The sequence below is a fragment of the Rhamphochromis sp. 'chilingali' genome (assembly GCF_963969265.1).
Source record: "Rhamphochromis sp. 'chilingali' genome assembly, chromosome: 4".
In the NCBI taxonomy this organism is placed as follows: Eukaryota; Metazoa; Chordata; class Actinopteri; order Cichliformes; family Cichlidae; genus Rhamphochromis; species Rhamphochromis sp. 'chilingali'.
The window spans coordinates 24,660,216-24,686,281 of NC_137948.1; the positions used below are offsets into that span (position 1 = coordinate 24,660,216).

Genomic DNA, 26,066 nt, shown 5'->3' on the forward strand with positions numbered 1-26,066 from the left:
TATTTTATCTAATCGCGATATGTTTGTAAACACATCTGATGGCTCGATTGTACCTGAGGAGACACTGGACAGCTTTGTCCTGGTTAATGCTGAGAACTTTCAGAAAGTTTTCTCCACAGTGAGACCCACCACATGTCTTTTAGATCCAATCCCTTCTTCACTCTTTAAAACACTTTATGGATTTTTTGAGGCTGAGCTTTTATACATGATGAATTGCTCTCTTCAGTTGGGTGTCTTCCCTGCTGCCTTTAAAACGGCGGTGGTGAGGCCCCTTCTGAAGAAGAGCAATTTGGATTGTAATGATTTTAATAACTACAGACCTGTATCCAACTTACCATTTTTAAGTAAAATCTTAGAAAAACTTGTTTTTACTCAGATTACTGATTTTCTCAATGATAGACAGATCCTGGAGATATTCCAGTCTGGATTTAGGGTGAACCACAGCACAGAGACGGCTCTCCTAAAGGTTTTAAATGATCTTAGATGTAACTGGGACTCCCAAAAGCTCTCAGTCCTGGTGCTACTGGATCTAAGCGCAGCCTTTGATACAGTAGACCACGCTATTCTTTTAAACAGACTGAAACACATGGTGGGCCTCTCTGGTGCTGTACATAACTGGTTCACTTCCTATCTCTCTGACAGAACTTTTATGGTGAGTATGGATACATGCTCCTCTAAGATCCATAGAATGACATGTGGTGTGCCTCAAGGGTCGGTTTTAGGCCCTGTACTTTTTAATTTGTATATGCTCCCTCTCGGCAGTGTCATCAGGAGGCATGGAGTGAACTTCCACAGTTACGCTGATGACACGCAGCTGTACATCTCCGTGTCTCCTGATGACACCAGACCAATGGATGCCCTTTTTAACTGTATCTTAGATATACGATCTTGGATGGCAGAAAACTTTTTACAGCTTAACCAGGACAAAACTGAAGTTTTAATCGTCGGTCCCGAGGCTCAGAGAGAGAAACTCTTGTCTAAATTACAGGCATTTTCACTATGTCCTTCGCTACAAGTGAAAAACCTGGGTGTTATTTTTGACTCTGAGCTTGGTTTTATCCCACATGTTAAACATGTAGCCAAAATTGGATTTTATCATCTAAAAAATATAGCCAGAGTCCGCCCTATTCTCTCTCAGGCCAACACGGAGATGCTGATGCATGCTTTTATTACCAGTCGCATTGATTACTGTAATGCCCTGCTCTCTGGTCTTCCTAAGAAGAATATTTCAACTTTACAACTTTTGCAAAACTCGGCAGCTCGTGTGCTGACGAAGACCAGAGGGCGGGCCCACATTACACCGGTTTTAGAATCGCTGCATTGGCTCCCCGTGTGTTTCAGGATCGATTTTAAAGTTCTTTTATTGGTTTTTAAATGTCTTAATGGTCTTGGGCCTTCTTATCTCTCAGATCTGCTTTTACCATACGAACCCTCGCGGACCCTGAGGTCCTCTGGTACTGGCCTTTTAATTGTCCCTAAAGTCAGGACACATACTCACGGAGAGGCAGCTTTTCAGTGGTATGGTCCTCGTCTGTGGAACAGCCTGCCGGAGGAGCTCAGGGCCGCAGAGAACGTACATGTTTTTAAGAACAGGCTCAAGACCCACCTTTTTAATTTAGCTTTTACTTAGCGTTTATTTATTTTATGCTTATTTATTCTTTCCTGTTATTCTATTATTAATTTAGACTTTACCTAATATTTATTGATTTTATTCTTATTCATTTTTTTAATCTTCTTACTCTATTTATATTTATATTGTATCCTGTTCTTATTTATTTTATCATTTTACCCTGTATATATCCTATTGTGTCATATCTCCAGTGTTTCCTCAGAGGGCGCTCTCTGCACCGGGGCTGTGATCGACTGTGGCTGCTGGGTCTCTGGGGGTCCTCTCAGCCTGGCTGGGGGGCTCCTTGGCCTCCCTCCTGCTGTGTGCCCAGCCTGGAGGCTGCGGTCTGTGACCGGCTCCCGGTGCAGACGGCTCCCTGTTATAGTGTTTCCTCACTTGGCTCATGCGAGCCCAGCCCAATTTTTACTCTTTAAGTGTGCGCGTGTGTGTGTGTGTGTGGGGGGGGGGGGGATATATGTGTGTATTCACATCATTTATGTTAGTGTGGGGAGTGAGTTGGAGGGTGGGGTGGGCTGCTTTTAACTATGTAAAGCACTTTGTGCTACATTTTTTTTTTTTGTATGAAAAGTGCTTTATAAATAAAGATTGATTGATTGATATATTTCTAAGCATGTCCTTTATTATAATAATAATAATAATAATAATAATGTATATAAACTATACATTATTATTATTTTTTATAAAGGGAAAGATTAGAAATGAGTATATCTGAGGGACAACTCAACATCACCCACTGTCTCAGATCTTTCTTTTAAAGGGACATTTTCATAAAATCATCCAATATAAAAGAAAATGCTGTTCTGGAATAAACCATCAAATTTGTGCATATTTTAGTAAATGAGATTCATTCTAAACTGACAGGTTTGTGCAATCTGCATATCATCTGCATACTGCCCCACCTCGATTACTCTATATAAGGAAAGTTGTTTGCCTCCAGGTATAGTGGAGAAACTGGTCATGATATTGCAAGATAGAAACCTGCACCTATAAGGCAGGGAAAAAGTCAGATTTAAGAAACTCAGGCTGAAATAATGGAGCTTCTGAATATTGCAGCACTCAGTGTGGCTTAAGTGAGGAAAAAGTTTGGGCATCAAATATGATATAAAAAAAAGACTAGCACACTACAAGAACACAATATCATATTTGGTATAATACCAAGAAAGTAAACATAGTACACGTATTGTCTGATTGATGTTGTACCCAAATAGATTCATATCACATACGCAGGGGAATGATGAAATTAACATAAACACTCGTATGAATGATTTATGTACAGATTTTTGAGTACCCATTGTTAGTAAATGGGGACCAATGGATCTGCATTGATTAAAAACCAATAGTGTGAGAGAATACACAGAATTTTAATTTTCTTTATGTAATCAGTTAATCAGTCAGTCTTTTTTAATTATCTCATAAGGTGTAAAGCTTTTGACAAAATGTATATTTGAAAATGCATAATCTGCTATAGGGCTGCACGATTTTGCATAAAATGAGAATCACGATTTTTTTTTTTATTAGAATTGAGATCACGATTCTCTCACGATTTTCTTTTCCAGTATAAATATTTATTGCACTTATTCACTGCACATTAACTTCGTAACAGTTGAGACTGAACATAAAAACAATAAATAAACATAAAAACAATAAATGTCTCACATTTTGTCGTTGCCGCAAAATGTTGTACTGCTTGTAATTCCGTCTCCACCGTTGCTCGACACTGCGTGTATAGAGCAGGTAGTGCAACAATAGAAAATAGTTGCAGGACAGCACTGTGTAGCGTTTGTCTAGGGTGTTGATCATTTTCCTAAATCCCTCGTTTTGAACAGTGTTGATGGGAGCCATATCTTTGGTCAGGTGATAAGTGATAGCCTCCGTAGTTTCTTTGCCTGCGGGAGTTCGACGGGTATGGGGAAGCGCTGTATAAGGTTCCCATTATTGATGTTTGGGTGGTTGACCGGGACGGATTTTCTCCTGTCACTTTCTTGGCCTTTACAGCTTCCTCATCTCTCAGGTGCTCTCCGTTGTTTTTTCAATGCCAGCTGACTTCTGTATCACGTGGTATAAGGCTCCGCCTTTGTCATTTGTTGAGCAGGAAGAGTGAGCGCTTGTTTTCATGCAGCTTATGTCCCAGATCAAAATGCGGTACAATTGTCATCTTTTTCTTTTTTAGATCGTTGTCACTTGGAAATGAGAACGCACATAAGTATGAATTGAGATCGTGATTTTCTAACGACTAATTGTGCAGCCCTAATCTGATATAATATACAATGATTGAAGCATTGACAATAGTGGAAAGCCTTAGTATTTCTGTATTGCCATGCTTTCAGTTGATCTCTTCTTCTGGGCAAAATTCATTTCAAACTTTCTCACAATACAATTATTGCCGAGATTTTTTGTGTTTAAAAAAATACATAGAAATCACTATTTAGGGCAAATATGAGGAAGATGATTGCATTTGTCTTCATAACCAGTAGCTGCATCTGGTGCTAAAGAGTTTTACATCTTCATGGTGTCTTTTATTCTAAAATCTGTAGGGCCTTCCAGTTCCTTCAGATGGTGCTGCCACACTGCACTCTTCTTTTAATCACAATGTTCAGGTTGGCAGACAGGTAAGGAAGTATCCTCCCACAGTCAATTTCAACTGTGGGAATGAACCATGAAAAGAGGAAACGTTTGTATCCATACTGGTGTGCTCACACACCAACACCATACCACAGAAAAATGGTGGTTAAATGATAGATTTACATATGTGATTCAAACCGCCTGTGCTGCCTGTGTCTGTGCAGTAATAGCTTTGATATTTTCATTTAAGAGTGGGTGTACAAGCAATATGTGCATCTTTAATAAGATACAAGTGCACATAGCTGGAAGTGCTTGTAACTTGTTAAATACATGTATTTGCGAAACAGAAGGAGAATTGAAGCTTTTGTAATTATGTCAGGTGGATAAGTGAGACTGCGTTGCAGGTAATAGCTCACTTCACTCTTTTTCTTTTTTGTTTTTTTTTTCTAAATCGATAACGCATTTCAGTGTAATATCCGTCGCTCCAGCGCCTTGATGCTGCATGCGGTACCTCTGCCTCAGGATACATTTTCAGAGGTTATCCAAATGAGATCTGCCTTTTTGTGGCTCTTGTTATTACTCTACCACTGGTCCTGTTTAAATCAATTCAGTTTCTCAAAAAAACAACGCTTTGATCCTTGATTTTATCAACTCCAGCTTTTTAGTGTTTCTAATTTCCTCATCCCCCAACATTTTGTTTTCATCCTGGGCCAGCTGTTGTTTTCCAGTGCCTCCCTGTAATATGTGTAAGACGTTTTCTTCTTCATGCCTCAGCCTTGTAAAAATCCTTCTTTTCCTCTTTCCTCAAGAAGTAATTTGCCAAGCGCAACATAAACAAGCTTAGTATCATTTTATCCAGTCTGGCTTGGAACGTGTCAAGTATTTATTACTTGTTCCTCTCTCTCGGTCAGCATACCTTGTGGATAGAGCTCAAAGACTGTCACTCTAGACAACAGAGTAAAAAGCCCATCAAAATCACATTAGGACTTGGTTTATACTCAGTGACGCTGTACTTTATAGAAAACATGTGAAAGTGATTGTTCTTTTTGACATATTGCTATCAGGCAATCAGCACATTATATAAGATTTATGCATTATTTATAATTATTAATAAACATGTTCTAACTCTGCCACAGCATTATATTATGATACATTACACAGAAAGTACAATGGAGTGCCCTTTTGTCCTGCGCAGAAGATCTGCGGCACAAACCACCTTTGAAATTGCAATGTTCTGTTTTTGTTGAGACTGTCTGAGACCTGTTGACTTAACTCTGTGGTCATTTTGGAAGCTGTAGTTTGCGGTAAAGTTGTACTGGAAAGCAAACCAGTAATTCATACAGGTCTTTGTTGATGTTTAGCATGGTACTACTACTACTTTAAGGGTGTACTCACACTAGACACTTTTGATTTGCTCCCTGCCTAAGCATCAATGTCCCCTTGTACCACTCCAATACTGGCTTGTGCTATATTTGCCATTAATCTGTGCCTGATTGCACTTCAGTTTATCTTTGTTTGTTTTCATACTCCATACATACTCCTGTTCAGTACCTTTAAATTGAGCTCTGGTTTGTTTTTCTCCTTTGTGCAGTTCATATTTTGTAAGGTGCACTCTATATTTGCAATCGGACCAAAGCAATATCCCCAGACTTTTTGGGCGAAGTGGTCTTAGCTGAGTTCCAAACAAACTCCAGAGTGGTTCATTTAAGATGAAATTGTGATTCAACCTTAAGCCAAACCAACTACCAGGTGTATGTTACAGACTTGAGCTAAACGCCTTTCCATAACTATGTATGCTTTGCATTTGGGGTGGCTGTGACTCAGGAGTTGGAGCAGGTGATTTACTTATTGCAAGATTGATGGTTCAATCTCTGGCTGCTCCAGTTTGCCCAGAGTTTTCTTGCACGGTGCATTCACTGGCGTTTAAATGTGTGTGAATGTGTTCCTGAATGGGTAAATGAGACATGTCGTGTAAAGCACTTGGAGTGTGGGTGCTATGTAAGAATCAGTCCATTAACCATTGGGAGATGCAGCAAAGTACCATAAACCGCTTATTTGTTTTGAAAAGTGCTATACAATTAAAGTTTTTTGCCCTGTCCCAGTGTTGTCAATAAGTGGGCTGAACAATCTTATGTGGTTTGTAGAAATGCAGGAAAATTGGTTTTCTTTGAGTTTACTTGCAGTTTCTTCTGTGTGAAAAGAAACCAAGGCACTTAAAACAGTTAAGTGTACAAATATATCAACTGATTGAGAGCAGAGTAAATGAACTATAGGTGTGCAAACTCTTCCCTCTTTCATACATTTATGCTTTTGAGAATTGCACTTGCACAACGCAGTGAGATCCATTATTTTATGACATTTTGCAGCCTAATTAAAGCAGTTTTTGGAAGTAGTGGCACGCTGTCCTGTCCTTATGGGTATGGCTAGCAGGACACTACATGCGTCTCAGGGCCAAGTTACACTTGTCAAACAAACTGGAATTTAGGAGTCAAATGTGCTCAGTCACAGTGTTGTGAGTACACCGTGATATACCTGTATTCTTACTTTGACCCACTAACTTTTATAGTGTGAACAATGTTGGAGTGGTTAACACATCTGCCGAACATGCAAAAGACCCCTGATTTTAGACCAGAAGGAGGCAGAAACCCAGCCTCGGGGTGTCTCAAGCTAGTGTACTCACAGAGTTGGTTCCAAGCCTGGATAAAAGGGAGGGTTGACTCAGGAAAGGCATCCAACATAAAATCTGGCCCACGTCAAATTTGAGGATCCAGCTGCTGTAGCAACCCCTTAAAAAATAAAGGAGTAATGTGTAGTAGCCAAAAGGTTGAGGTACTTGACCCTAAGTTACTCAGCAGTGCGTCCATGCAGTCTGAACCCAAGTGAAAACACTTGGGTAGAAAAAGCACAGAAAATTTTGCTTGTATGAATTGGTGTGAAGGGGTGAATAAGTCAAGTTTTATAAAGTCCTTTGAGTGCTCAGAGTAGAAAAGAGCAATATAAGAACCGTTTGTTAATCACTTCCTGCAGAGCTAACATGTATAATATTGAATTACAGCAATCTCAGGATGCTGGCTGCCCTCAGTATTCACCAGAAGTCGTCATATTGCATTTGTGTTTTTGACTGTATTCTTGTTGTTTTGTTTTTGTTTTAGGTTTTTAGTCCGCTCATTGATCAAAATGAGTCACAACCCTTTGTTGAGGCTGGAGCAGCGGGCAGCTGAGGCCGATCAGCTCATTGAGTACCTCAAACAGCAAGTCCAGCTACTGAAGGAGAAAGCCAGTAAGATACGCTCATACACTTTTGTTTAAAGAAATTTCTCAGCTACTTTACATATGTAAGGATTTATGTTTATGTTTGTTTTACATTCAGTTTTTCCGTTATTTATTACACGTACTTGCAATAAAAAAAAATAAAAATAAAAAAAGCTTTTAAATAGTTTCAGCTTTTTAGGGAAATATATTTCCACATTTAGCCTCTCCAACAATGATGTTCTGGGCAAACAAAAACATTGGGCACTGCCATGCCTAAATGCTAATACCAGTATTTGGGGTGGTAAATTATTGCATACTGGTTGATAATGAAGTTTGTTTGATTTTCTAATTTGTTTAGATTGGCTACATGCAAAAAGTCCCTGCACATGCCACTCCAGTGCCATTAACCTGTAATAAATAATAAAATGTTGCATTTCTTTTTTGCATTTCTCCTTTGTTATTCTCATGAAATAAACAACGTTTTGGGTGGATGCAGATGTTTACAAGAAACGTCGAATGAGCATTACATTTTTTCTCTTCTGTTAACTCATAGGTGCTGCATTTATTTATAAGGTTTGCCATAAATGTACAGTCTCAAAACTGTGAAACTCTATGTTAATTTTGTGGGGATTTTACATTCAATTGTGTGCTGACTAGTAACAAGAATTTACTGCAGTTCTCCAGGCCAGCGTCAGAGAGGAGAAGAAACTGATGGTGGAAAATGCCAAATTAAAGAACGACATAGAGGAACTTAAAAAGCAGCTGCTGGAGAAAGAAAAGAGAAGAGGAGGTATGTTGACTTTTTGTTCCCGGCAAGGCTTCCATCACAGATTAAATGTTTGTCTTCAAAAAGATTGATGTTGTTATCCTTTATATCTAGTTTTTGAAGCAATTGTGAGCACCGCCTGACCATTTGATGTTAGTTGTTGCTCATTAGAGCGTTTGTTTGGTTTGTGCTATCAATGATAACATCTTGTGCATTCTCGCCTTAGCCTATTATAACCAGCTCTTTTTTTTTGGGGGGGGGGGTATAAAACAACCATACTGCTTCAAAAACTCCCCGTTATATTGTGGGAATAACATGTGTGTCAGCCATTGCACTTATGACATATATTGACATTGAGAGGTAAACAGCTGAGGCCATTTAATGCTTTCCAGAAAAAAGATGCAGGAATAAAAGAGGGCTGGAAGAAATAAGTAATTTATCCTTGCTCAAAAAGCTGGATATGTTTTGGAGAGTCGAAAGATTGTGTTCCAATAAACTCAAGACAATGTTTTTCCACACAGTATATATGATTGTGATGTTTAGCTTTGGGGTTTCTTGTCGATGGCTTTAAGGTGACTGAAAATGGCTCAATCAAAACGTGGATAAATATAAAGGTTATTGAAAGTCAAAGAAATTCCTCAGCTTTGGATATCTGCCTGCAGCGGAGTTATGTTTTCAGTGCCTTTTGTCTGTTTGTTTTGTTCTGTCAATGAGATTACACAAAATCTACCAAGCTAACTTTAATGAAGCTCAGTGAAGAGGTTAGGAATGACCAAAGGAAGAACGTGTTCAATCCTGATGAATTGATTGAAAATGCTCATGTGAAGAAGGATTTCAATGAGAAACTCAGCATATTGCAGAAAAATAAATGTCAGCCTGAAAACCAGATTTCTAAAATTTATTATGAAATGTGAATGATATGCAGATAATTACCAAGGCGTCTAGAAAGGTTACATTTCAGGTAATCGCGCACACATTTTTTTTCTTGGTATTGATATTTCACTCAGGGATTGTATCTTATGTAATATTTTGATAGAGAAAGGGAAAATTGGTTTAAATGTGGAAAAAACCTAGAGAGGAAACTTAATGGGAATGTTAAGAGTTTTAGAGGTTGTTGCCTGTAATTCCAAGGTAAACCGGAAAGGTCCTGATCTCAGGTCCCAACATAGAATTAAGGTAATTAAAAGCATTATGGTGACGGTGGTGTGCCTGCAGACTGATGTTTGTCAGACATAGACACTGGATTTTGTAGGAATTCAAACATCAGGCGCCTGAAATGAGGGGTTACTTGTTCCTACAGAGTTATTGTCGGACATTGTTCCCCGCTTTATGGTTCCTTTTCCTTGTTTCCATCAACTTGGACACTGTGATTTTCCCATCAAAACAGTTTGCATCAGGAGAGCAATCCTCCCACTGGGTGTGTAAATAAAGCACCCCCCTATATCATTTCATCATATTATGTTGATGCAACCAGCTCTGTGCATGAAAAGGGTCAACCAAGAAGTTGTGTATGTGAAGTTTGAATATTCTCTGTTTTGTTCCAGTGCAGCTTTGTGTTCGTTCATTCATTCACATCGGATTTGGGAAACATGGAGTGCGTTCAGATCAGCCACAGAAAAAATGAGTCAATTATTACCGTATTTCCCGGACTACAAAGCGCACCTGAATATTAGCCGCACAAGCTAAAATCAGGGGAAAATCCTGTTTTGTACATACATTAGCCGCACCTGACCAAAAGCCGCAGGTGTTTCAATGTTGACTCATCATATGTAAGAGAATATGCACAAAGGGAATTGTCAGGAAAGAGATGGCTGTTTGGAGACACACCCCTTTTATTAATATTTTGAAAAACAAGTTATGGGTACATATTTGCACATGTGCTGTGCTTCATAAATGAGTAACAAATGTATTACATAACAATAACCTACAGCACACCAGAAAAATAGATTCGGACTTTTAGGCTCAGGTGCAGTGACACGGCTTTAACAAGAAGAAAAGTCAGTCATTCACCACCATCTTCCTGCGCTCTAAAACCACCAAAGTCCTCTTCTCCAGTGTCGGATACGAACAGGATCAGGATGGCTTCGTCATCCACTCTCAGCTTCTTTCCTTCGTTGTCACTTTCAAAACCAAAGAAATCCTCATTGTCATTGTCAGTGTCGGAGTCGAACACCCTCTGAAGGGCCGTGGCGGTGTCCTCCTCTTCATCATGCAGCAGTCCAGCCCTTCGAAATCCGTTGGTGATCGTGGATGTTTTCACACTTTTCCACGCTGTCAGAATCCACCGGTGGAGTTGAGCACAACTTGCTTTTCGCAAGTTTATCGCCGCTTGTCATCCACGACTCCCGCTGAACGCGTAGCGCTACTTTGAAGTTTGTTTTTCGCGCTACTTGTACGGCACTATGTTGCCTGGCGGATGGACATGTGACCAACATACCACTCTTGAACCCCGATCCTTCCGCCAGGCAACGTAGTGCCGTACAACAGCGGAACAAACAAAACAAATCGTCTTACGATATCACAAAAATCATGGACAATCTATAGAAAAGCCGCACCTGACTAAAAGCCGCAGGGTTCAAAGCTTGTGCAAAAAGTAGCGGCTTATAGCCCGACAATTACGGTAATCATGTACATTTTACTAATATTTTGCATCTGTTCTTTCTGTAGTGCTTGATGTTCCCATGCCATCAAGTGCCACCACTGTCGAGTGCAATTCAAAGCCCACTCCTCCTAAACCCTCTGGTCCAGCGCCTTCTGGTTCAGCACCATCTGTTGCTGCCGTCAAGGACATCTCTCCTAAAGATGAGGCTAAAAAGAAGAAGCCTGAGAAAAAAGGTAAAAGGAAAAAGATCAGCAGATGTCAAGCTGGCTCAACTATTTAAGTTGCTTTAGCTCATCTGCAGTTGCTGGACATGTGCAAGCTGCTTTGCAGCCCACCTCCACCCATCCATCCATTTTCTTTCACATGTCTAATTCAGGGGCTGGAACCTATACCAGCTGTCATAGGGCGAAAAGCCAGGTACACCTGCACAGATCACTAGTCTATCCCAGGGCTAACATAGAAAGACTGATCATATAAAAGACCCTCATATTGTTCACCCTCATATTCAAATCTATGGCCAATTTGTAATCACCATTTAACCTTACGCCATGCATAAGTTTTTGGACTGTGGGAGGAAGCTGGAGTACCTGGCGAGAACCCACGCAAGCACAGGTAGAACATAAAAACACCACATAGAAAGGCCTCAGGTGGGATTTGAACCTAGGACCTTGTGGCCGCGAGGCAAACCTGGTAACCAACAAACATCTTTCTCTATGTAAATGTCTAATATCAAGTGAAAATGAGAATTATCTGCACATGTGGTCTGTTTTTATGCCTTAATGGTTCCACAAAGCACTTTACAGTATGTTCCCTACTGGCCCATTCATGCACACACTGACACGTCAGGTACAACTGGATGCAAACCAACTTGTCAAAGGACTTTTATTACGTAGTTGGGTCTGGGATCACTCCCATTAGTGGACAACCCACTCTACCACCTGTTCCATGGCTGCCTCATCGCCACAGCCTGTTAATGGATCCAGGATTTCAGGCTCCGCAGGACAATATCCAGTGACGTTTGATTTGTTTGGAATTTGTAAACCACATATATGACAAGTCGTCTTTGTGCAATGTCACAGCTAATTGGATCTAATTTGAGCGTAATTTAATGTTAATGTTTCATTGATGTGCATCATTTGTGTACTTTATTATGAAGTTAAACTGTTTTACGTTTATGACAAGTTTACAGTACAAAACAAGAAAATCCATGCCATAAACCTGGATTAATTAGCAGTAAAACAAATATTTATTCTTGTTTCAGGAAATCTTGTTTGACCTAATTGCGAGGGCTGCAGCATACACACAGGCAAGAGTCAGCTCTGGGTTTGTTTATGAGGTTACTATTTAAAAAGACACTGACTAAACTAAACCACATCCCACTTCTAAAGAAAGTAGAAGGCGATCTGACTAGATGGAAATCTTTACCCATATCACTCATGGGAAGGGTCGCCACTATAAAAATGATGATCTTGCCAAAAATAAATTACTTATTTTTGATGATCCCTAACAAACCATCACAAGATTGGTTCAGATCTCTGGATTCATATATTTCCAAATTCCTTTGGAAAGATAAACCCCCGCGTATTAGCTTAAAAACGCTACAAAGAACCAAGGATAGAGGAGGATTAGATCTGCCTAATTTTCACCAATACTTCCTAGCCAACAGGCTTCAGTTCATCTCAGAATGGTTAAAACATACCTTCTTAGTTGAGCCCTGGCTAGATGTTGAACAGGCACTATGCAAGGATCTAGAGATTTCAGACCTACCATTTATTAGCTCAAACATCAAAAGACATGAATGCTTTAAAAGTATCAACATCAGCTTTTCTCTAACAGCATGGTGGGAGTTTCTAAAAATAACGGAGTCTTCATTAATCCCATGCAAACGTACACCTATCTGGAATAACCCTGACATATTACAAAACAATAATATGATTAATTTCCCAGAATGGAGTTGTAAAGGAATTAAATACTTAGAACATATATTAGAAGGAACAGAATTTATTCCATTTGACAGACTAGTTGAACAATATGGGATCAACAAGACAAGGTTTTTAGAATATCAACAAATTAAATCCATAGTAAAAAAGAAATTTAACCTCAGTCAAGTTGAATTACAAACACCACTAAGTGCGGCACATTTTCTTACTCTTAAATCCCCCAAATTATTATCTAAAATATACAGAACACTTTCTAAATTAGATGAATCAATATCCCTTCCTACTGCAAAGTGGGAAGCAGATTTATCAGTCAACCTAGACCAAAACTTCTGGTCTCAGATTTGCTTAAAAACTTTTAAATTAATTAAAAATCCCAGTCTGCAATTAATACAATACAAAATACTTCATAGAGTGCACTATACAGGTCATCGGATGTTCAAGATGGGCTTTACATCTTCCAACAACTGCTCACACTGTCAAGGCAATACACCAGACAATTACATCCACGCTCTTTGGTTCTGTCCTCCAGTGCAAAAGTTTTGGCGCGAGATATGTGAAGACTTATCAAAGTGTCTGAAATGTAACATTCCAACTTCCCCCTTAGTGTGTCTACTGGGCAGCTTAGATAATGTCACTTCAGAAAAGAATATAGCCCATATGATCTTCACTGCCCTATGCATAGCCAAGAAAACAGTCCTCATGAACTGGAAAAATAAAAATAATCTTAATTCTAACCAATATAGAAATTATCTATTAGATTACATTAGTCTTGACACAGCCTCTGCCACCACATTAGATCAATTGCTCTGGGCCCCTTTTATCAGCTCCATCACCTAGTGGGGGTGGGGGGGTCATAGTTCGGTCCCGCCTTCACTGTTGTGATTGGTGAGGGGGTAGGGACAGGCTTAGGGCGTCGGGGGGTTCCCCGGAGGCATCTTCCTTGGGGGGCTCAACCCGGGGTAGCGGTCACGTCCGGTTGGGGGCTCTGTTGGCTCTCAGGTGACTGTTTCCTCGCGGCTGCGTGCAGCGGGGCTAGGGGAGGGTCTGTGCTGACGGACGTGGGTTACTGACCTGGCAACCTGGCTGCCCCTGGGTGGGTCCGGGATGGGCGTGAGGTTCTGGGGGCGCTCCGTCTCTGGGCTGGGGCCCGGGCCGGGCCTCGGGGGCTTGGGTCCTGGTTGGTGTGTTGCCGGGGTTGTGGGCGGGTGGGTGCATGGGGGCCCGGCCCTGGAGCAGGGTGCCGCCGGTCCGTCGAGCCGCCTGGGGGGCTCTTCAACTGGTGGGGGGGATGGTCACATCTTGCAGGAGCTTTCTTCTCTTCAGGAACTCTCTGCAGGAGGGGGAGATACAGGAGAGGTGGAGGAAGATCTCAGCCTGGGCGTTTACCGTCTTATGTAGTCTGGAAGATGTGTGGATGGTGGGGTGGGTGCAGTTTTCTCTGTGGTGGGGTTGGGTGGACTGTCCAGGGCTCTGCGGAGCCGGGGGGCGCTACTGCACTGGGCCCCGGTCTGATGGGCCTGGGCCCCCCTTCCCTGGCGGGTCGCGGAGGGTGGGAGTGCCTACTGGGGTCAGCGGGGGAGCTGGCCCCAGGGAGGGGTTACCTGCCCCTCCCTTCCTTCCCTCCCCATCTCCAGCTGCCTCCCTCTTCCCGCTCCTCCACAACCACCCACACATGCAGGGCCTTGGAGTGGGGGTATGTCACCAGGGTGCAGAGGAGGCTACCCCCCCCCCCCCCCCCCCCCCCCCCCCCCGTCCCCTTCTGGCTGCCTCTGCCTCAATTTTATCCCACAACTTAGACATTCACATTATTCACACTCTCATTACACATACATATAGGATCTTGGGGGTGAGCACAATCACGGAGTCCAAATTACCATCAGGGTGTATACCTCACCCCTGACGTCGTTGCCCACCTCTCAATTTTAAATACACTTAGTCATTGAGGGCTAGCAGGAGGGACTATGCGCTTACCTGCTGCTCCTTGGCAGGTAGCTCCATGCCCTCCTGGGTTTTAATTGCACCTTAGAACACATATGCATCAACACTACAATGAGCGGGTGGAGGGAGGTTTGGAGTCTTCTCCCACCCCCATTCTCTGCGGCCTGCTGGAGCGGGAGGGCTAGTAGGAGGAGTTGGCCGTCCGACTGCGGTCTGGGGTGTGGGGCCTCCCTGCTGCTGCGGAGTCGGGGTGGTCTGCCTCTCCCCACCGCAGGGAAAAGGGTAACACCACCTGGGTCTGGGTGCAATTCCCCCCTCCAGGGGCAAGGGTACCTAGACCCGGTTTGTAGAGTACGCTTGGGGAGTGTGATTGTGTGTACAGCGTCTCTTTATGTCTGTCTCCACGTTGGTTGAGTGTGGAGTGAGTGCATATGAGGGTGGGAATGGATGTTTGTATCTGTGTGTGCCTGTATGTCTGTGTCTATATGTCAGGTTGGGTATCAGACGCCACCTCTCTGGGGACACCTCAGGCCCTCCAAGGTTTGGAGGCCTATCTCCACCCACCACCACTTCCCCTGCCGGTGGCGGACTCCCTCAGGTGTCGGTGTGTTGGTGGTTCTTTGTGTCTGGGGGTGGGCGTCCGGGTACACACCGGCTCACTCCTTGGCGGCCGCTTGTCGGGGCCTGGGGCCTGGGGCTCGCTCGGGCCCCTTTGGAGGTGGGGTGCCCCCGGCCTCTCGGCCTGGGGCTCGGTCACTCAGGCACAGCTGGGGGCCGGCGGAGCTCACGGGCGCGTCACTGCAACTCCCCCTGACTTCTGCTCCGCGGCTGCTGAGTGAGCCCTCATCTGGGACTCTCCTCAGCTCTTACTAGAACAGTGGCGCGGCTGCCCCTCTGTTGGTCTTCCATGGTCTTTTGTGTTCTGGGGGCCTCTGGATGTCTGGAGTTTTGATCTCCTCCATACCCGCTTCACACCCTGGAGGACGGGGCTGTGGCCCCCCCACACTCCCTAGCAGATCATTACATGGAGAAACCTTTGGAATGCAAGCATGCTGATCCACACAGGTATGCACACATGGGTATTCACAGACGCGGACTAAAGCTTTCTTGGCTGCTGCCTCAAAGCACACTGTGCGCTGTCTATCTTGCGTGCTGCACAATATCGTTTATTATTTAGTAAATATTGATATCTATGACTAGCTAGTTTATTGTGATGGTGCTTTGTTTTCTCTATTATTATGTTGCTCTTTGTTGTTTGCTGTCTCCTCTGTTTGTTTTTTTTTGTTTGTTTTTTTTTTTTTTTCTCCATACAGGTGACCCAGGAGTTCTTTTTTTTTTCTCTCTCTTCCTCCCCCTTCTCACCGTCTCTTCTCCCCTTTGGTTTTCTTTCTTTCTCTCCCCCTCTTTCTCTCATTCATTCCCCCTGTCCTATTTATTTAAAAAAAAAAAAAAAAAAAAAGACACTGACAAATTCATTGGAGCTTCTGGCTTTTCTCACATCCAGAACTGTTCATAAAAATGGTGACTTGGTCTTTACTTCATTCAAACACTTATCTATATAAGCTCATGTGCAGCTTTGGAGGAGTTTAAGTAATGTTACATGACTGTCCTGTCATCACAGTAGAGAAACAATAACATGGTGTAAAAGCGATGAATTTAAATTAAATGCAGGTTGCAATTTCAATGCTTAAGAGCTAGTTTGGCCTTTGAGGAATGATAGAAGACTGAGATGATTTCATCACAGCATGGTGAAGGAAAGCTGCTTGACCTCTAGAAAGTAGCATTCAGTGGCACTTTTCGTAAACCAAACTTGGGTATTGATATTGTCAGTAGGTCAAAATATGTCCTCTGTAATCCTGCAAGTATGTGAAAAATATCCCCTCGCCAAAATTATTTCCGAAGTAAAGGAATTTGCAACACAGCTTTTCCAAACATCTTGGTTTTATTTTGGATGCTTACATTATTTTACTTTGCACATAGAAACAAAATGATTTCAGCCTACAGTTGTCTGTTGTAGTTTTAAACTACAGGGAGTGCAGAATTATTAGGCAAGTTGTATTTTTGAGGAATAATTTTATTATTGAACAACAACCATGTTCTCAATGAACCCAAAAAACTCATTAATATCAAAGCTGAATGTTTTTGGAAGTAGTTTTTAGTTTGTTTTTAGTTTTAGCTATTTTAGGGGGATATCTGTGTGTGCAGGTGACTATTACTGTGCATAATTATTAGGCAACTTAACAAAAAACAAATATATACCCATTTCAATTATTTATTTTTACCAGTGAAACCAATATAACATCTTCACATTCACAAATATATACATTTCTGACATACAAAAACAAATCAGCGACCAATATAGCCACCTTTCTTTGCAAGGACACTCAAAAGCCTGCCACCCATGGATTCTGTCAGTGTTTTGATCTGTTCACCATCAACATTGCGTGCAGCAGCAACCACAGCCTCCCAGACACTGTTCAGAGAGGTGTACTGTTTTCCCTCCTTGTAAATCTCACATTTGATGATGGACCACAGGTTCTCAATGGGGTTCAGATCAGGTGAACAAGGTGGCCATGTCATTAGTTTTTCTTCTTTTATACCCTTTCTTGCCAGCCACGCTGTGGAGTACTTGGACGCGTGTGATGGAGCATTGTCCTGCATGAAAATCATGTTTTTCTTGAAGGATGCAGACTTCTTCCTGTACCACTGCTTGAAGAAGGTGTCTTCCAGAAACTGGCAGTAGGACTGGGAGTTGAGCTTGACTCCATCCTCAACCCGAAAAGGCCCCACAAGCTCATCTTTCATGATACCAGCCCAAACCAGTACTCCACCTCCACCTTGCTGGCGTCTGAGTCGGACTGGAGCTCTCTGCCCTTTACCAATCCAGCCACGGGCCCATCCATCTGGCCCATCAAGACTCACTCTCATTTCATCAGTCCATAAAACCTTAAAATAATCAGTCTTGAGATATTTCTTGGCCCAGTGTTGACGTTTCAGCTTGTGTGTCTTGTTCAGTGGTGGTCGTCTTTCAGCCTTTCTTACCTTGGCCATGTCTCTGAGTATTGCACACCTTGTGCTTTTGGGCACTCCAGTGATGTTGCAGCTCTGAAATATGGCCAAACTGGTGGCAAGTGGCATCTTGGCAGCTGCACGCTTGACTTTTCTCAGTTCATGGGCAGTTATTTTGCGCCTTGGTTTTTCCACACGCTTCTTGCGACCCTGTTGACTATTTTGAATGAAACGTTTGATTGTTCGATGATCACGCTTCAGAAGCTTTGCAATTTTGAGACTGCTGCATCCCTCTGCAAGATATCTCACTATTTTTGACTTTTCTGAGCCTGTCAAGTCCTTCTTTTGACCCATTTTGCCAAAGGAAAGGACGTTGCCTAATAATTATGCACACCTGATATAGGGTGTTGATGTCATTAGACCACACCCCTTCTCATTACAGAGATGCACATCACCTAATATGCTTAATTGGTAGTAGGCTTTCGAGCCTATACAGCTTGGAGTAAGACAACATGCATGAAGAGGATGATGTGGATACTCATTTGCCTAATAATTCTGCACTCCCTGTAGTGTCACACACGTCTCCTGAGCAATGCCAGCCCATTCTTCTTTGGCGAATCTCTTAAACTCCTCCAGATTTGATGTTCCTTTGGCACGGACCTTGATCTTAAGTTCACCCCACAGCTTTTCGATGAGATTCAAGCCAGGGCTTTGTGCAGGCCTGTTAATACCATTCACGTTGGTCTTCTGGAGGTAGTTCTTCACCAGGAACCACATTTGTTTTGGGTTGTTGTCGTGTTGGAAGACCAATTACAACCCAGACATAGTTGTGCTGCTGACTGCTCAAGGTTTTCTTTGAAAATCTTCACATATCCTTCTTTCTTAGTGATTCCTTCCAGTTTGACAAGATTCCCAGATCCAGACATGTGAAGTGTCACCACGGCATAATATTCCCACCGTTGTGTCACAGTGTGGAGGCGGTGTTTTTTTCTATGCCTTTTCCTTTTTCTCTATATAAACCTAAACTGATTCCTTTTGTTTTTGGCTTGATGTTTCATCAGATGACAGCTTGAACCCTTGAAGTCTTTTATACTGTATGTTATTGGAGGATAACCCTCAGTTTTAACTTGATTTTTAAGTATCACAAAGTTAAAGTTCATCGCTGCACAGCAGTTTGTTATTTTATGGCTAAATAGATATTGTCTGTTTTACCTTTTTGTGACTTGTCATCTTATGTGCAGCACTTTGTGTTTCTGTCTAGAAAGGTGCTATATAAATACAATTTTATTTTTTATTTATTTATTTATTTAATAAAAGGGTCTGTTTTTCAGCAGGGTAAATAATATCGGCACCGGTCATTTTTGTTTTTTTTATTAATATTATTCTGTTTTTGTGTGCAAATAGAAACTATTTATGCTTTGTAAAGAAAACTGCTATGTTTAGAAATGTTATTTCATTGGGGGGCTAATAATTTTGTCCTCATCTATATGGTTCACACTTTGTGGCGTCTGACTTCATTTCCTTCTATGGAAATGGAAACATACATTGGTGATATTGTTTCAGCTATGGTTTGTTTTCTGCAAGATTCCATGGGAAGTCACCAGTTGGCTGAAAATATTCTCAATGCTTTTAAATAAATATTTCCTGTCATATTATTCACATTTATTATAATACCATGAAAACTGTGACAGATGTGTTTCTTCAGCAGATGTTTCTTTTAATACATGATGAGTAGCTACTGACTGACTTTCCTTTTAAAAGCATTTTTGGCACTGAAATGTGCAATTTTAAATTAAACCATGTTCCTGTACACTCTTAGCGTGAATTTATTTATTTATTATTTCTGCAGGAGAGAAAGCTGAGAAGAAACAGGCTGCCCCCAGCCAAGAGGATGCCAAGGTGGATGTGTCTCGTCTGGACCTGCGTATCGGCCGTATAATCACAGCAGAGAAGCACCCGGACGCTGACAGTCTGTATGTGGAGCAGGTTGATGTGGGAGAGGCTGCCCCCAGAACAGTGGTCAGCGGACTGGTCAAGCACATACCTCTGGACCAGGTACAGTATTACTCCTTCAGACAAGATAAAAGTTTTCCTGTTATAAATAAGATTAGAGAAAATACGCATTTATGTTAAAGTTTAAGGGGTTTTATTTGCTTACAAATTATTTCGATTTGTTTCATTACAGATACTAAAGTAAAATGTTTATTAGAATTTTATTAGATAAACAAAGGTACGACAAACAACGAAATCCGACATGTCGAAATATCTTATTACTCTAGAAGTAGAACATGATGGAAAATTTTCAAATTAATTTTGCATAATGTGTGGTGTTAGTTACACTAAAATAAAAGCAAGTATTGAAAAACGGAAACAGACTGACGGGCTCATCGGCTGCATCTTAAATTGAACTCACAGCTGGCTACAGCAAAATAATGTATTAAAATCTCTTTTTTATTATTGCAAAAGTACAACAGTGAAAGTTTCTGTGTGCACTTCACTGGACCTGCAGCCTCTCGTCCACTCTGCTCCACCTCAGTTTGCAGCCAATCACGTACTAAACTTTGTTTGATTCAGCCTCTGTGCTCCAGATTTGACTCCTTATTTGCTCGGATTAGCTCTCCACACTCTGGATTCTCTTCTCAGCTCAGCTACAATTGACCAGTCTATTATGGAAATGCTGTTTTATAACATTTCTGTACTTTCTCCAGCTTTCTAAAACTCCAGAGACATGAATCAAAAAACTAAATGCAACAGCACAATGAGTTATTTTTACATTGATATAGCAGACCTTATTATTGTAGGATCTTTACCTTATAATGTAAAGCAGATTGAGGCAACTGCTGCTATGATAAATTAAGTTGAATTGAATTTACTAAAAGGTGTCCTACATTTTTTTTTAGAAAAAGGTCTTATTTTCTTAGATCTGGGATGCATCATCTCATCAAAATCCTTTTTTTTTTCTTTCTTTCTTTCTTTCTTCTTAGCTTTTAGGGAAACTGTCTTCTTTTAAATCGTGGTAAACCTCAGAGGTCTCCTGGGTTTTTGCTTCCTTTGGTTATTGAAATGAGGCAAAGAGACCATAAAGCCTTGGATGCAGTCATTTCGAATTAGAGCATTGGAATTAGCATTATTGTTTCTGATGTATTATGAAATTCTCAGTCCTGTCCTCAAACAAATCAAATTCCTTTCAACCAAAGGAATTGGATATAATTTGTTTTTCCTCTTTCTCTTTGTATGCAGATGCAGAACCGCATGGCAGTCCTGCTGTGCAACCTGAAGCCAGCCAAGATGAGAGGAGTAGTGTCCCAGGCTATGGTCATGTGCGCCAGCTCGCCGGATAAGGTTGAAATTCTTGATCCTCCTAGCGGAGCAGTGCCGGGTGACAGAGTTACTTTCCAGGGCTTTCCAGGTACGGTTACTCTCGTCACTTTAATTTACCTGCACAAAAGAATATGCCGACCCATCAGAATTGAGGATTTTATCTTTAAACTATTTCCAGACAAGCAAGCACCAGGGATCACTCGCTGATTACCAGTGATAGTCACTGACATTTAGTTTGAAAAAATTTCCCAGACTCGTATCCACAAAATGACTCTGTGTTTGGGAATTGAAGGGTGTCGCTGAACCCTTTCACTACCAGAAACAACATGGCGGTTTGAGCACTCATTCCTATGAAGACACCAATCACAATTTGTTTTTAGACCCCACTGAAAGCTCTCATTAGCTGACCCCTCGTTTCTGTTTGGTGGTAGCTAAATGGCCTGTGACTGCTGCTTCGGCAGGCTAATCAACACTCCCTGCTAGCAGCGTAACGTGATCTTTTTTATTGTCAGTTGAAAAGGTAATTACCTTGTTAAGCCCAAAGGATATAAATGAGTTTAGAGAAGAGAACACACGACCCCCAGTTCCTATCTATTAACTAATCAGCAAGACCATGTAGGAGTCAGGTTCCTTTCCTCTGAAGTTTCCCAAACACTTTCCAGGATATATGACCTGAAACGGCAGAAGAAAAAAAAAAGCCATCACAAAATACATTTGCAAAGCTGAATATGATGAAGGGGTTCACAATAACAATATTGGGAGTTCACTTTTTTGAAATGAGATATAATCAGCCTCAGTCTATGGTCCAAGAAAGGGTATTAGGCTACGTTCACACTGCAGGTCTTGATGCTCAATTTTGATTTTTTGATCAAATCCGATTCTTTTTGTCTGCTTGTTCACACTACAAATAAAATGTGACAGCAAACGCGCTCTAGAGTGAACCCTCAAAGCGGCCCGCATGCGCAAAAGAAGACGTCACACACAACGCGCTCAGTTTAGACCCAGACCAAACAGTATTGTTCGACTGATCGCAATTAATACAAAGACTTGTTTCGGACTTTACGTTTCCCAATTTTGCTTTATTTTGTTATTTACATATGGCCTAATAATGATCCTTATTGCTGTTTTAGAGAGGAGCGGTGCTTCAAGGATAGTTGCAGATTTCTGTCAGAATCTGCAGATTATACAGTACAAATAAAATGTTCACGTTTCTGCAACGTTGTCTTCCCAACAGTTTCACTAACATCTACACGGGATGGCCAGGAAGCGTTCGCGATGTCTTCTCGGGTGCTTCTCCAGAGCTGATAATTGCCGTCTGTCTTGTGTCAGTGACGTAAAAGCCGGATTTAATGCGACATGACCGTTCAAACAGCAGTCACTTTCTAAAACATCAGATATGTATCGGACTCAGTACCACATACGAAAGTGACCCAGATCGGTCAAAAAAGTCAGAATTGATGTGCTTTCGCCTGCAGTGTGAACGTAGTCTTAGAGGTAACAGACACTAAATACTGCAACATGCACGGGATGTGAACATGAATGGGTGTCTTTCTCTAGCGCTGTAATTGGCGTCCTGAAGGGAGGGGCAGAACTTGACACTGACAAAAAAATTTAAAAAGGAAATGTATATACAGGAAAAATCTTTAGTTTTTCATCTTTGGTGAGTTTAAAATCGCAAAGTCATTGGTGCATATTCACAACTCTACTGCCTGCTTGACTAGTGCAAACGGGTTTGTGTTGTTTTGAGCTTCTTTAATTGACACTAAACGGAAACATGCAGACACCCTCCGGAAATAAAATGACACAAAATTGAAAAGAAGAAATATTTTTTAAAAATCTGAGACTTTAAAAAAAATAAATAAATAAAATTAAGAAAAAAGAAAATATAAAGAACTATAATAACTCTTGCCTCAAGTGCAGCAGGCCACATGCATCCGCACAGGCTTTCAGCTGTACCACTTGAAAAGCGTTCTTATTCATCGTGTCCTCTTTTTAACCAGAACATTTTTATGGATGCTACATTAAAAGAGTCCTGTTCTAACCATCCTCTAAAATGTGGTTAATGAGAAAACAAAAGGAGTGGAGAACGGGAAAAGATGGGATTGGGATTTTTTTTTTTTTTTTTTTTTTTGTAATAACGTTTTGTTAAAAAAGTCAGGGAAGTTTTTAAAATACAGTGAAACAAAGGTGAAAAATAAAGCTGTCCTTTATTTTCCTCCTATCAAAACTCTTATAGCAGAGTTTCAGTTGAAGACAAACGACTCCTGGTGTTGGTAGATGGTTGGCAATTGTTAACATTTCCCCCAACTAATGGGACCCAGTACTTCTGCTTGAACTTAAGAATGTACACAAGTGGCTCATCAAAACCTCTTTCACGCTTCTGATCAAAAACTGATTGTTGCCACTCTTGGGTTGTAAACCAACAGAAATTGCTGCCCTGAGAAATGAAACACATTTGTGTCCTCATAGCCCGAAATGGTTGTGTAGAGTGGAAAAAGTCAACACCAGACAGAAGTCAGCCAGTACCGGCTATAAATCTTCCTCAAATGCCAAGCAACATCAAAAACAAGGGCATCATAAAATGAGAACCTCACCTAATTGTTTCCCTTGGATTCATATTTTGATTCTGAGAAATTCGGTTTAGATGTTTTGAATTACAAGACCAAATGGCCTTTTTCAAAAAGCGGATGCTCTAATAGCACATGACATAAAGTCAAACCATTCACAATTCATGTGGTAGACATAAAATAAGGATTAGCTGGATAAATCATGAAATTACATATTGTTGGTCAGTTGCTCACACTTTCATGGTTTCAAGGTCTCCAGGGCCCGTTTTTATATTCATAAACGAACCCTCATAATCTCAGAGAAATGTGCTTGCTTATTATTTGTATATGCAACCACAGAAACCCTGTATTTTGTATTAGCAAAAGTAGACTTACTTTAATAACAGAACCCTCTGTATGTTTCAGGAAAGGTGTCAGCTGAATGATAATAGCTTTTGAAAAAAACAATTATGAAGTTCTTTGTTTTGTTTTCGTGTCATCGTTGCCGTCTTCAGGGCCAATCTGGCATCTTTTGAGTAACAGCTGGTGTGTAATGCCACATAGGAGACAGTATAAAAGATGGATTACCACAGCAACTTGGTGAAGTCCCATTTAAAGGCCTAAAGCTGAGCGTTTTTGCTGTAGCTTTCTTGATGTTTTGAGATGTGAGGAAAGAGGGTTGGATCCGACTGTTAAACCACAGATTCATTTGGTAACTTTCTGACTTCTAATGGCTTGTGATTGACAAGCCACTCAGCATAACCGCTTCTTTTTCTCTGGCTTTAATAATGACCAAACTTAAGACTCAGTCACTTTTATTCATTATTTATTATTCATATTTATTCTCACTCCAAGCTCTGCACAAGATTCTCAATGTACTCAGACATAGTTTATGCATACGAATGGAAAAATAAAAGATTTGATCTTTATCCATCTTTATTTAGCATTTCTGGAGGTCACAAGGATTTCAGAGTGTTACATGCTCTCTTTCCAGACTATATTCCTGGATGACTGGGGCTTGAAAAAATGGAAATACCAGTTTAGCCCATAATGTGTTCTGAGTTCTCAGAACGTGGGAATCAAGTGCCCTTTTTCCATGGACTCCTGTAGGCAGTTTTTTGCAATCGGAGAGGGTTGCTTCGGGCTCGCCTTTACAAAAGATGCAGATTTAAGCCAATTCTGATTTGTCTTCATCATTCCTCAGGGTAAATTCATTTGTTTTCAACTTTATATGTGCTCATTAAGCAGTGCAGAGGCCAACATGTTCTTACTTGGATACAATAAAGCTCCTGGATAATGGGTTTTGACAGAAAGTGTGGGTCTTCACACATTTTTCTCCCGTTTTGGATCAACCTTTAAAGCTGACATGAGCAATCACGTTTAGAAGTGATTAGATGGGTCACAGTTTGCAACAGCTTTAACCCATCTGGTTATAAGGGATACCTAAAAATCAAATGCAAAGAGTTGGAACATCACAATAAAAACATAAACTCGTAGTGTTGGAGAATGTCCTTCACATGAGCAGAGAATAAAAGGTGAAGTCTAATATTTTCTTTTGATTGCAGGTGAACCTGATAAAGAGCTAAACCCCAAGAAGAAGGTGTGGGAGCAGGTGCAGCCAGACCTGCGCACTGACGACCAGTGCGTCGCAACCTACAAGGGAGCTGCGTTTGAAGTCGCTGGTAAAGGAGTGTGCAAAGCTCAAACAATGAGCAACAGTGGAATCAAGTAAACTAACAGAGCTGCTAGAGAAAAAAACCCTCAGTGTTTACTTTGCAATCATCTTCAGTGATGGATGGTGGAAATGGAAGTAAATGCTTTTAAGATGTTCAATAAAGGGGATTTGAAAAGTCCTACGAGTCTGTCCTTTGACTTTCAGGTCTTTTCTTTTTTAATGCCTGAACTAGACACAGTCATGGTCTATAAAGTGTAATCAATATTGTTGTGTTTATGGTTTAATTCTCCAGGTTTTGTCTTCCCCCAGGCACATTAGCTTGATTGTGCTTTGATTTTGCGGATGTAACTCTACCAAACTGGACTCCAACTAGTTTTGAGCATTTTAATGAGCTGGAAAGGAAATGGGGATGTTATACTGCAAAACCTCAACATATATCAGCTGCTTAAGCGTCTTTCAGAGGCTACCTAAATGGATCTCAGCCCTGGCATTTTAATCTAATGGTCCACTATTATTAGCTCCACCGTTGCCGGTGCCCTGTGCTTTGTTTATTGCCGTCTTGAAAGTCTACCTTCCACCAGAAATTTACGTCTTCCCAAAAGAAACAGAGCTCTGCATCAGAGCCTTTAATGTTACATCAACAGTAATTAAGGCCATCCACACTACAGAAACATCTGTCATGTTTTTAATGCAGGCCACCACAGTCTGAGTCCTATTCTCAAGCACTCCAGAAAGTATGTGCTCAATTTCAAGCACAATTTTCCGAGGTTTGTTTTGCTCTATGGTTAGTGAGTTGTGATGGAGTCAAGAATTAAAAACCAACAA

The 26,066-nt window shown here is 41.2% G+C and overlaps 1 protein-coding gene across 1 annotated transcript in view; it reads left to right on the plus strand.

Moving 5' to 3' along the window:
* Nucleotides 1–25,419, plus strand: part of aimp1a (aminoacyl tRNA synthetase complex interacting multifunctional protein 1a) — a 29,071-nt gene extending 3,652 nt beyond the window's left edge. Inside the window, exons 2-7 of the mRNA XM_080881150.1 lie at nucleotides 7,345–7,472; nucleotides 8,121–8,234; nucleotides 10,878–11,045; nucleotides 19,549–19,754; nucleotides 20,940–21,108; nucleotides 25,132–25,419. Coding sequence (XP_080737276.1) covers nucleotides 7,345–7,472; nucleotides 8,121–8,234; nucleotides 10,878–11,045; nucleotides 19,549–19,754; nucleotides 20,940–21,108; nucleotides 25,132–25,298 — 952 coding nt within the window. The 3' untranslated portion in view covers nucleotides 25,299–25,419. The remainder of the gene's footprint in view (nucleotides 1–7,344; nucleotides 7,473–8,120; nucleotides 8,235–10,877; nucleotides 11,046–19,548; nucleotides 19,755–20,939; nucleotides 21,109–25,131) is intronic.
* The last annotated feature ends 647 nt before the right edge of the window (nucleotides 25,420–26,066 follow it).